The sequence below is a fragment of the Ranitomeya imitator genome, chromosome 2 (assembly GCF_032444005.1).
Source record: "Ranitomeya imitator isolate aRanImi1 chromosome 2, aRanImi1.pri, whole genome shotgun sequence".
In the NCBI taxonomy this organism is placed as follows: domain Eukaryota; kingdom Metazoa; phylum Chordata; class Amphibia; order Anura; family Dendrobatidae; genus Ranitomeya; species Ranitomeya imitator.
In genome coordinates, this window is record NC_091283.1 from 334,032,527 (window position 1) to 334,044,944 (window position 12,418).

At 46.2% G+C, this 12,418-nt stretch overlaps 1 protein-coding gene across 1 annotated transcript in view; it reads right to left on the reverse strand.

Moving 5' to 3' along the window:
- LOC138666500 (zinc finger protein 250-like) overlaps positions 1 to 12,418 on the reverse strand; it is a 59,853-nt gene that overhangs the window by 15,541 nt on the left and 31,894 nt on the right. Inside the window, exons 3-7 of the mRNA XM_069754715.1 lie at positions 2,794 to 2,943; positions 2,487 to 2,666; positions 2,281 to 2,404; positions 2,105 to 2,202; positions 1,816 to 1,906 (exon numbers count right to left, since the gene is read on the reverse strand). Of these exons, the coding sequence (XP_069610816.1) occupies positions 1,816 to 1,906; positions 2,105 to 2,202; positions 2,281 to 2,404; positions 2,487 to 2,666; positions 2,794 to 2,943 (643 nt within the window). The remainder of the gene's footprint in view (positions 1 to 1,815; positions 1,907 to 2,104; positions 2,203 to 2,280; positions 2,405 to 2,486; positions 2,667 to 2,793; positions 2,944 to 12,418) is intronic.

The window sequence follows — 12,418 nt, forward strand, 5'->3', positions numbered from 1 at the left end:
CGGGTATATCATGACCCCCGTCTCATGACCCCCGTCTCATGACCCCCGTCTCATGACCCCCGTCACATGATCCCCGTCACATGACCGGGGGGGCCCACAGTGTGTGAACAGCCCGGGGCCCTGGCTACCCTTAATCCACCCCTGCACATGGCACAGGTGTAATGTTTTTCCTGTAGTTTATCACAATCCTCCTTGAAACTACTGTATTTTTTCAGACTATAAGATACACCGCACCATAGGAAGCACCTAGGTTTTAAAGGAGGAAATGAGGAAAAAAATTGAAGCACAAAATGTGGTTAATTCTGTACTTAATATCCCCTATCCTGGTATATATGGTCCCCTCATCCCCTATCTGATACACATGGCCCCCTCATCCTTACCCTGGTATGCATGGCCCCCTCATCCTTATCCTGATATGCAGGGCCCCATCTTGTTGTAGTATGCATGGGGCCTCATCCCTATCCTGGTGTGCATGGTCCCATCATCCCTATCCTGGTACGCAGGGCCCCCATCTTGTCCTAGTATGCATGGTCCCATCCCTATCCTGGTATGCAGGGCCTCCATCTCGTCCTGGTATACAGGGCCCCATCTCATCCTGGTATGCAGGGCCCCATCCTTATAAGTGACCCCCACCCCCATCCCTATCCTGGTTTGCATGGCCCCATCAGAAAGCAATAAAAAAACAAACCATTACACTTACCTACCCGGCGCTCCCTCGGAGCCTTCTGCTCCGGTGCCAACAACTGCTTTATGCTGGTAAGCAGTGCAGAGAACAGTGAGTATTCATGAATATTCATTTCTCTTAAGAATCGGCACACGTGACCGCCGGTAGCAGCAGAAAGCCGGCGGCTGACACTGCGTGCTACTGAAGAGCAATGAATACTCACTGCTCTTTGTGCACACAGTCCTGGCGGCTGTGCTCTGCTTGTGAGCAGGATATGACGTCCCTGCCACGCGCTGTTTACAAGCATATAGCAGTTGCTGACACCGGAGTAGGACGATGGAAGAGAGCGCCGGGAAGGTAAGTGTAATAGTTTATTTTAATGTTTTCTGATGGCGTCATGCATACCAGACTGGGGATGGGGGTGTGGGCCAATTATAAGGATGAGGTCATGCATACTAGGACCGGGGTTGGGGGCCAAACATACCAAGATATTATTATTAAAGAGAAATGAATATTCATTGCCCTCCAAGCCCATTGGCGTGGAATGCAGTGAATATTTATGTATCTTTAGCAGTGGCAACAGGAGTTAGCTGGTGCCGACGGCTCTAGCCCCTGTGACCCGCTACTCCATCAATGACGTTCCCCGACCTTAGTTGTCGCTCATAAAAGCAAAGTTCGACTAGAATGACTGGACCTGGTCTTGTAGGGACCATATGAGCACATTCAGAAGCACAGAAGGGAGAGAAGGTAGATTCATCCAATAAGATATCAGAGTTCTAGGAAGCCAACAGCATCATTATCCTCCACTTTCTCTTACAGGCTGATCATAATATTTTTCTTCAAATGATTTTCTAACTTGTCAGGACATTCTACGTACGCTGTCATTTGGCTTTGTTGCTTACAGATCTGGGCAGGTAAAGGTCAGAGTCTTCTAATCCCAGGGAGTAGGTGGATCCTCCAGGAGGTAAGTTCTTTAGAAAAGGGCTTTCAATGCCCAAAGTCATTTGAACAGTTTTGGGTGGAGGAGAGTGTTGTGGATTTGAGGCCAATTTGTAATCACACTATTGTAATAAGGCCGGCGGACTACACCATCGATAAAGCAGCCACAGCCGGTGACTGAGAAGAATCTGCATTTAGTGGTTACTACTCACCTGGGTAGTCATATGTAGGAATCTCCTCTTTACACCGCTCATCACCCCTCACATAGGTCTCTGTAGTATTAATATGGGTCAGATCTTCACCCTGAAACAAAAATTGTAAAAGTCACAGACAGATGGAGAAGTCACATCTATGATCAGCTCTAATCCTGCCATCTCCACTATTCTCATTATACAAGTATAAATCATATAATACTGGGGCATAAAACAAGACTGAGCACAAGACCTTCACAGCCGCCTACACATCATAGGGGAGATCTCATGTCACCTTCTCTCCACCTACCTGATGATCCTGAGGAACATTGAGATCTTCTTGTTTACAGTCCTGTGGAAGAAGAGGACGGGGGCATCTCTCTGGTGTTGTCCTCTTACTGGATAGAACTGGAGGAAACATACAGGGACTGAATTCATTCTTTACATACAGATAATAGGCTGTGTGTATTTAGTCCTGTCTATTACCTGGTGATGTGAGGGGCTGGGGAAACTCCATCATGACGTCCTTGTACAGATCTTTATGTCCTTCTAAATACTCCCACTCCTCCATGGAGAAATAGACGGCGACATCCTGACACCTTATAGGAACCTGACATACACAATGATACCGTCATCCCCCGATCCCTTCATAGTGTTACTGTATAATGTCCCAGCATTCCCAGCAGTGTTACCTCTCCAGTCAGCAGCCCAATCATCTTGTAGGTGAGTTCTAGGATCTTCAGGTCATTGATGTCCTCATGTATCAGGGGGTAAGGTGGAGGCTCATTGTTTGGGCTCAGGGGTCTTCCCCATCCCTCAGACACAGGGTCCTGACAGCGCTCACTAGAGGTCTTCTTCACTACTGTGTAATCCTGGTTATGGAGAGACATTAATAAATCTCACTACAGACATTTCCAGAGTCCTCATCTCCCCAGTTCTGTCCATCTGTTATTCCCATAGATAAGAATGATGTAATGTGACATCATCAGAATCTCTCACCTCTCCAGTAAGCCGGAAGAGGATCTCTAGGGTGAGGTGTAATATCCTCTCCGCCATCTTGTCTCTGTCCATAGCCATCCTTGATGGGTAAATCAGGAAAATTCTCTTATATAGAAGATCTTCATTGAGAGGATCCGATATTGTAGAGACCTGAATGAGAAGATGAGCCGATGTAACATCATAAAATCCTGTGTAATAATACAATTACTGGAGATAATAAGGGAAACATAGGAGATAGAACGTGTAGATGTTGTATTCTCTAGTCTTATATGGACTGGAACATAAGCTGAATTGCTGACTAAGACATCTCCTCCATTCCCCCAATCTCTGGCTATGTTACTCACTGTTTCGGCATCTGATTAGCTGTAGGAATTACAATTTCGTTAAGACTGACCAGATACAGAGACTGGCGGGGACCCAAGCACAAATGGTATTTTTATTATTTTACAACATTTTGTTTTTTTCCCTGACATCTACTAATAAAACCTATATATTTTAGGTCACAGACAACAAGCAGTTTCTTCCTCGGAGTCGGCAGCTGAATACGTTTCTCATAGACTCATCTTCCATAACGCTAATTCTCGTCTCATTTACCGACACTGGAATCAACATTAGCAATACTGCAGGAGATATTCATTACACGTGAGAGGAGAAATAACTACTTCATGATGAGGACGACATCTTCATCTTCTTCATCTTTACGGCTCTAAAAACATATTTGTCCAGAGTCGGTCACTGACTCCATCACCATCGGCCTTCTATATGAAGGGTTCCCGTCTTCCCCGCACTGTAATCTTCTGTCAAGTTAGATCTCAGGTCTGATTCACACACAGAAGTTTGAGACTTTTATAAGAGATTTTTTGTAAGAACAAAAAGACAGTAGTTATTTGATGTCAATTGTCAATGTCTCCATGTAGGTTTCCATTTATTACATGAAAAACACAAAAAAACACAGGTGTGAAAATATTCCAAAAATAATTATAGAGAACTGTTAAGGCACCAAATAGAAAATTTTTACCCAGGATATGGACACCTTGAACCAATGTTACCACCTCCACTATAATAAATCTTCAGGGTGGTGCATAGACGTGAGACTATTTATAAGGCCGTGGTCACACTAGCGTTTGGCATCCGACGCAAGAGCATCGAATGTGATATGCTAATGACTCTCGGTGAAGGGGAGCTGAGAGTCATGCTACTGTGCTCTGAGCCTCCCACACACAGAGGATCAGAGCACAGCTGTGGAGCCAAAGAAACTAATTTCTCCATCTCCTCCATTGCCGGGGTCGGCAGGGCCATATTTGCCACTAGGCACCTGAGGGCAGGTGCCTAGGGCGGCACAATGCGGGGGGGGGGGGGTGGCGGCACCTGAGCAAGATTTTTTTTATAAAGTCCAGCCGGAGTCACCTTAAAACCCCGCCCCCCCAACACACCCACCCGTCCGCCCACCTCCCTGAAGACATCATATAGCATGACTCATACTGTATGGTTCATACTCACCTACTCCAGCGATGCCTGGTCTGGTCTCAGCGATGGCAGCTAGTGCTGTACGAGCGGTCACGTAGTACCGCTCATTAAGGTGATGAATATGGACGCATATTCATGACCTTAATGAGCAGTACCACGTGACCGCTCACGCAGGCAGAAGGTGCTGCGCTGGCCGCCGGGACAGAGGTGGAGGATTCTGTTCTGTGCGGGCGGTGTGGAAAAGGTGAGTTTGACTGTATGACAGCCAGGGAGGAAGGGGAGAGGATGAAGGAGGACGGGGAGCCGAGCCCTGCAAGATGGGAGCTGATGAGCCATGCATACAGGGGGGGGTTGGGGGAGATGAGCCAGAGCCACCCACCATGCATACAGGGAGGGGGAGATGAGCCACGCATACAGGTAGGGGGGGAGATGACTGAGCCACCCATGCATACAGCCAGGGAAGGGGAGATCAGCCACCCATGCATACAGGAGGGGAGGGAATATGAGCCATGCATACAGGAGGGGGAGGGCAATATGAGCCATGCATACAGGTGGGGGAATATGAGCCATGCATACAGAGGGGGGGATATGAGCCATGCATACAGGAGGGGGGAATATGAGCCATGCATACAGGGGGGGAATATGTTGTGAATTCCGCTCTTGGGCTCCCTCCGGTGGTTGAAAGTGGCACTTTTGTGAGTTCTGCTCTTGGGCTCCCTCCGGTGGTTTTAAGTGGAATGGCTGCTCCTTGGATTTAGCAGTCAGCAGCTGCTTCCACTGATTGTCTATTCTGCTCGGCTATTTAGCCTGGCTCTTTCCTTCAGCTTGTGCCACTTGTCAATGGTTCCTGGTTGGATTCACTTCTCTTTGGATTTCCCTGTTATCCTGACCAGTTCAGCAAAGCTAAGTCCTTGCTTGATCTTTTCTGTCCACAGGTTGTGGACTTATCCGTTCTGTGCTTTCTATGTTTAGTTGCCATCTACCAGTATGGTTAACGAACATTCCAAAAAGCCAGTTTACCAGAATACGCCGTAATTGCTCTAATCTGACTGATTTCAATGAGGAAGCCCAGCACCTAACTGAGCAATTTCTGGAGAAAGGATATCCCGAACCATTATTGAAGAATGCCCGAAAGGAAATAACTGAAGTATCTAGAGTATCTAGAGAATCTGTACTTCATAATCACAATAAACCTACTAGGACAGGAGAAGGCCCCATGGAAGAACAAATTCGTAACTTGTCCTTCATAACTCAATTCCATACCGGGCACCGTAGATTTGTCAATATCATACGAAAACATTGGTCAGTCTTGCAAACTGATAAGGTGGTGGGTGAGCTACTCCCTAGTAATCCGAGATTTATTTATAGGAAAGCCCAGTCGTTGGGCCATCTAATAGCTCCCACTACGAAAATGACACTCACAGACGTCCAAAGAGGGAAGTCCAGTATCAAGACATCAAATAAAGGGGGGTTTCTACCATGTGGTGGATGCTATGGTTGCACGCAGACTACCTTTAGGAAGATCAGAAAATTAACCTTTCAGGATGCTGATGGTACGAAAGTATTTTCCACCAAAGACAATATGTCCTGTCATTCCGCTGGGGTGATCTACGTAATACAATGTCCGTGCAACAAGATGTACGTAGGGTGCACCAAAAGGCAATTGAAGATACGTGTTAGGGAACACTTCAAGAACATTCAAAAAGGGTTCCTTGAACACCCCCTATCATGCCATTTTAAGGAGAAGCATGGACAATCCTTGAAAGGAACAGTTTTTTACGGTATCCAAACTGTACGCCCAAATAAAAGGGGGGGGGGCGATTTTATTAAACAAATGTCAAGAATAGAATCGCAGTGGATCTACACCCTGGACAGTTTAAAACTGAAGGGCCTTAATTGCGAGATAGAACTATATGCATTTTAAGTTCTACTGTCCGGCATTTTTAGTTACTATTATTACCCCTTACTGCCTGCTGCTATGATCGGGGACCTGAGGGGGAATAGCCAGTCCACCACGTGGGAGTAAATTCATGCCCCTACGGTGTTGGGACTTCATTTGCTATACATCCCTGATGGATGCCCCATATTGTTATAGGGTAGTATTATTATCATTTTTATTATATATTTTAATATATTTATATTGTTCTGATATTTTCTACAATTATCCCTTCGTTTTTTAGGTATGTATGTCCCCTACATATTTATGGGGTTTTTTATGTGTATGTTATTAATAAAAGTGAAGTTTTAATTCACGGCCACGACAGGTTTTCCTTCCAATTGCACCTCTTATTTTGCATCATGCATTCAGCATATCACTAGCTGGTTTTTAATTTTATTTCCCAGCTCACAGTATATCCAGTTTTATTTAATGTGTAATTTAATAAACACTTTATAATCCATTATACCCAGCAGGCAAATGCATGCCGGCTTGCAAGTACTGAGGGCACACATGCAGTTGCCATGGTTCTATGGGGGATTTAGAAAGTCCTGTAACATACTATTGTTTGTAGGTATTAATGCTATTGTTTGTAGGTGGTGGTGCACAGCGGGGTATGGGCAGGGTACCTATATATGGGTCTGGAGACAGTGGGCGGTAACCCTGATGAAGAAGTGCGTGACACTTTGAAACGCGTAGGTTTGGATTGGCCCTACTGAGTCTCCTTAGGCCAAGTGACGTCACTCACTGCTCAGCGGTGTCGGCCATCTTCCACGTGTATCCAGGGACGCCTCCGGCCGGGACGTCTCTGGCTCTACACGCAACTCAAGCAGCCCTTGCCTGCCATACCCACAGCCACCGCTAACGGCTGTTCCTGATAGCTGCATACTCACCTACCAGAGGGACGGGACTTGTCTCCGGCACATCGGACTTCTATGAGCGCAAGTTCGTCATCTGCATCTGAGGCTCACAGTTCACCCGTGTGGCGATATCTATACGGCGGTACCAAGTAAGGACTATATCATTAGTAGTCACTATCAATGAGTGCGATCCCTAATCGGTTATTTACATATCTTATAGCAGTCACCGCTCAGGACCATATGCGGTTCTGTATAATTATCTCGCACGTTCATCAGTTCTAGCCACCTGTAGCGCGGTATTCCCACTGTTATATAGTAGTTTCTTTTGTTTGCTTGTCGGATTGGGCACATTATCCGACTGGGATACCAGCGGCACTTGTGGAGGCCCTACATATAGTTTTAGCGCCAGTGTATTCTATTGTATAGTGTTTGCTTTCTATGTTTGTCCAGCTTGTCAGTATGAATTAATTCTGTGAAGCTGGTAGCTCTGGGAAGCAGATTTACCCTCCACACCTTTAGTCAGGTGTGGAGATTTTTGTAAACTCTGTGTGGATTTTTTGTAGTGTTTTATACTAACCGCACAGTATTCCATCCTGTCCTATCTATCTAGCTAGACTGGCCTCCTGTGCTCATCCTGGTTTCATTCTGTGTATGTCTTATCCCTCTCCACTCACAGTCATTACTTGTGGGGGGTTATCTATCCTTTGGGGATTTTCTCTGAGGAAAGATAGTTTTCCTGTTTCTATCTTTAGGGGTAGTTAGTTCTCAGGCTATGACGAGGTGCCTAGGGAGTGTCAGGAGCATCCCACGGCTACTTCTAGTGTTGTGTTGAGCTTAGGGACTGCGGTCAGTACAGGTACCACTTCCTTCAGAGCTTGTCCCATGTTGCTCCTAAACCACCAGATCATAACAGTACAAGTGGCCAAGAATGAATTAAATGCATCTCAAAAGAAGGAAAAAATTCTGAGCCATTTTTTTTCTGTGCTCTGTTTTGTCTTTTTTTTCCTCTTGATCTCTGGATGGTTCAGGATTTATGCTCTGGCATGGATGTTCAGGGTTTGTTTTCTCGTGTGGATCAACTTGCTGCAAGAGTACAGAGTATCCAAGATTATGTTGTCCAGACTCCGGCTTTGGAGCCTAGAATTCCTACTCCTGATTTGTTTTTTGGGGACAGATCCAAGTTTTTGAACTTTAAAAATAACTGCAAATTGTTTTTTGCTTTGAAACCCCGTTCTTCTGGTGATCCCATTCAGCAAGTTAAAATCATCATATCCTTGGTGCGTGGTGACCCTCAGGACTGGGCATTCTCCCTTGAATCAGGGGATCCGGCATTGCTGAATGTAGACACATTTTTTCAAGCGCTCGGATTATTGTATGACGAACCTAATTTTGTGGATCATGCAGAAAAAATCCTGTTGGCCCTGTGTCAAGGTCAGGAAGCGGCAGAATTATACTGCCAGAAATTTAGGAAATGGTCTGTGCTCACTAAATGGAATGAGGATGCTCTGGCTGCTATTTTCAGAAAAGGTCTTTCTGAAGCCCTTAAAGATGTTATGGTGGGCTTCCCTATGCCTACTGGTTTGAGCGAATCTATGTCTCTAGCCATTCAGATTGATCGGCGTCTGCGCGAGCGCAAAGCTATGCACCATATGGCAGTGTCCTCTGAGCAGAGTCCTGAACCTATGCAATGTGATAGGATTTTGACTAGAACAGAACGGCAGGAATTCAGACGTCAGAATAGGCTGTGTTTTTACTGTGGTGATTCTGCTCATGTTATTTCTGATTGCCCTAAACGTACTAGGAGGGTCGCTAGGTCTGTTACCATTAGTACTGTACAGCCTAAATTTCTTTTATCTGTGACCCTGATTTGCTCATTGTCGTCCTTTTCTGTCATGGCATTTGTGGATTCAGGCGCTGCCCTGAACTTAATGGACTTAGAATTCGCCAGGCGCTGTGGTTTTTCCTTGCAGCCTTTGCAGAGCCCTATTCCTTTGAGGGGCATTGATGCTACACCATTGGCCAAGGATAAACCTCAGTACTGGACGCAGATGACCATGTACATGGCTCCTGCACATCAGGAAAATTGCCGTTTTCTGGTGTTGCATAACCTGCATGTTGTTGTACTGGGTTTTCCATGGTTACAGGAACATAATCCAGTGTTGGATTGGAAAACTATGTCTGTGACTAGTTGGGGTTTTCAAGGGGTACATAGTGACGTTCCTTTGATGTCAATTTCCTCTTCCCCCTCTTCCGAGGTCCCTGAGTTTTTGTCGGATTTCCAGGATGTATTTGATGAGCCCAAGTCCAGTTCCCTTCCTCCACATAGGGACTGTGATTGTGCTATTAACTTGATTCCTGGTTGTAAGTTCCCTAAGGGCCGACTTTTCAATCTGTCTGTGCCAGAGCATGCCGCCATGCGGAGCTATGTTAAGGAATCTTTGGAGAAAGGGCATATTCGGCCGTCTTCGTCACCATTGGGAGCGGGTTTCTTTTTTGTTGCTAAGAAGGATGGCTCCTTGAGACCCTGTATAGATTATCGTCTTCTTAATAAGATCACGGTCAAATTCCAATACCCCTTGCCTTTGCTTTCTGATTTGTTTGCTCAGATTAAGGGGGCTAGTTGGTTTACTAAGATTGACCTCCGAGGGGCATATAATCTTGTTTGTATTAAACAGGGTGACGAGTGGAAAACTGCATTTAATACGCCCGAGGGCCATTTTGAGTACCTTGTGATGCCATTCGGGCTCTCTAATGCTCCATCTGTGTTCCAATCCTTCATGCATGATATTTTCCGCAATTATCTTGATAAATTCATGGTTGTATATTTAGATGATATTTTGATTTTTTCCAATGATTAGGAGTCTCACGTGAAGCAGGTCAGGATGGTGTTCCAGATCCTTCGTGATAATGCTTTATTTGTGAAGGGGTCTAAGTGCCTATTCGGAGTTCAGAAGGTCTCTTTTTTGGGTTTTATTTTTTCTCCCTCGTCTATGGAAATGGATCCTGTTAAGGTCCAAGCTATTCATGACTGGATTCAACCCACATCTGTGAAGAGCCTTCAAAAATTTTTGGGCTTTGCTAATTTCTATCGCCGTTTCATTGCCAACTTTTCCAGTGTGGTTAAGCCCCTTACTGATTTGACGAAGAAAGGCGCTGATGTGACGAATTGGTCCTCTGCGGCTGTTGAGGCCTTTCGGGAGCTTAAACGCCGATTTACTTCTGCCCCTGTGTTGTGTCAGCCGGATGTTTCTCTTCCTTTTCAGGTTGAGGTTGATGCTTCTGAGATTGGGGCAGGGGCCGTTTTGTCTCAGAGGGATTCTGATGGTTCTTTGATGAAACCGTGTGCTTTTTTTTCCAGAAAGTTTTCGCCTGCGGAACACAATTATGATGTCGGCAATCGGGAGTTGTTGGCTATGAAGTGGGCGTTTGAGGAGTGGCGACATTGGCTTGAGGGAGCTAAACACCGCGTTGTGGTCTTGACTAATCATAAGAATCTGATTTACCTCGAGTCGGCCAAGCGGCTGAATCCTAGACAGGCTCGATGGTCCCTGTTTTTCTCCCGTTTTGATTTTGTGGTCTCATATCTTCCGGGATCTAAGAATGTTAAGGCTGATGCCCCTCTCTAGGAGTTTTTCGCCTGATTCTCCTGGAGTCCTTGAGCCGGTTGGCATTCTTAAGGAAGGGGTGTTCTTTCTGCCATCTCCCCTGATTTGCGGCGGGTGCTTCGGGAATTTCAGGCTGATAGGCCTGACCGCTGTCCAGTGGGGAAGCTGTTTGTTCCTGATGGATGGACAAGTAAGGTGATTTCTGAGGTTCATTGTTCAGTGTTGGCTTGTCATCCTGGGATTTTTGGTACCAGAGATTTGGTTGCTAGGTCCTTTTGGTGGCCTTCCTTGTCGCGCGATGTGCGTGCTTTTGTGCAGTCCTCTGGGACTTGCGCCCGGGCCAAGCCTTGCTGTTCCCGCGCTAGTGGGTTGCTTTTGCCTTTGCCGGTCCCTGAGAGGCCCTGGACGCATATTTCCATGGATTTTATTTCGGATCTTCCTGTTTCCCAGAAGATGTCTGTTATCTGGGTTGTTTGTGACCGGTTCTCTAAAATGGTCCATCTGGTACCTTTGCCTAAGTTGCCTTCCTCCTCAGATTTGGTTCCATTGTTTTTTCAGCATGTGGTTCGTTTGCATGGCATTCCGGAGAATATTGTGTCTGACAGAGGTTCTCAGTTTGTCTCTAGGTTTTGGCGGGCCTTTTGTGCTAGGATGGGCATTGATTTGTCTTTTTCTTCGGCGTTTCATCCTCAGACTAATGGCCAAACTGAACGAACAAATCAGACCTTGGAGACCTATTTGAGATGCTTTGTGTCTGCTGATCAGGATGATTGGGTGGCTTTCTTGCCATTGGCCGAGTTTGCCCTTAATAATCGGGCTAGTTCGGCTACTTTGGTTTCAACTTTCTTTTGTAATTTTGGTTTTCATCCTCGTTTTTCTTCTGGGCAGGTTGAGCCTTCTGATTGTCCTGGTGTGGATTCTGTGGTGGACAGGCTGCAGCAGATTTGGACTCATGTGGTGGACAATTTGACGTTGTCTAAGGAAAGGGCTCAACGTTTTGCTAACCGCCGTCGGTGTGTTGGTCCCCGGCTTCGTGTGGGGGATTTGGTTTGGTTGTCTTCTCGTCATGTTCCTATGAAGGTTTCTTCCCCTAAGTTTAAGCCTCGGTTTATTGGTCCTTATAAGATTTCTGAAATTATCAATCCGGTGTCTTTTCGTTTGGCTCTTCCAGCCTCTTTTGCCATTCATAATGTTTTCCATAGATCTTTGCTGCGGAGATATGTGGTGCCCGTTGTTCCCTCTTTTGATCCTCCTGCCCCGGTGTTGGTTGAGGGAGAGTTGGAATATGAGGTTGAGAAAATTTTGGATTCTCGTTTTTCGAGGCGGAGGCTTCAGTATCTTGTCAAGTGGAAGGGTTATGGCCAGGAGGATAATTCTTGGGTTGTTGCCTCCGATGTCCATGCCACCGATTTGGTTCGTGCTTTTCACTTGGCTCGTCCTGATCGGCCTGGGGGCTCTGGTGAGGGTTCGGTGACCCCTCCTCAAGGGGGGGGGGGGGTACTGTTGTGAATTCCGCTCTTGGGCTCCCTCCGGTGGTTGTAAGTGGCACTTTTGTGAGTTCTGCTCTTGGGCTCCCTCCGGTGGTTTTAAGTGGAATGGCTGCTCCTTGGATTTAGCAGTCAGCAGCTGCTTCCACTGATTGTCTATTCTGCTCTGCTATTTAGCCTGGCTCTTTCCTTCAGCTTGTGCCACTTGTCAATGGTTTCTGGTTGGATTCACTTCTCTTTGGATTTCCCTGTTATCCTGACCAGTTCAGC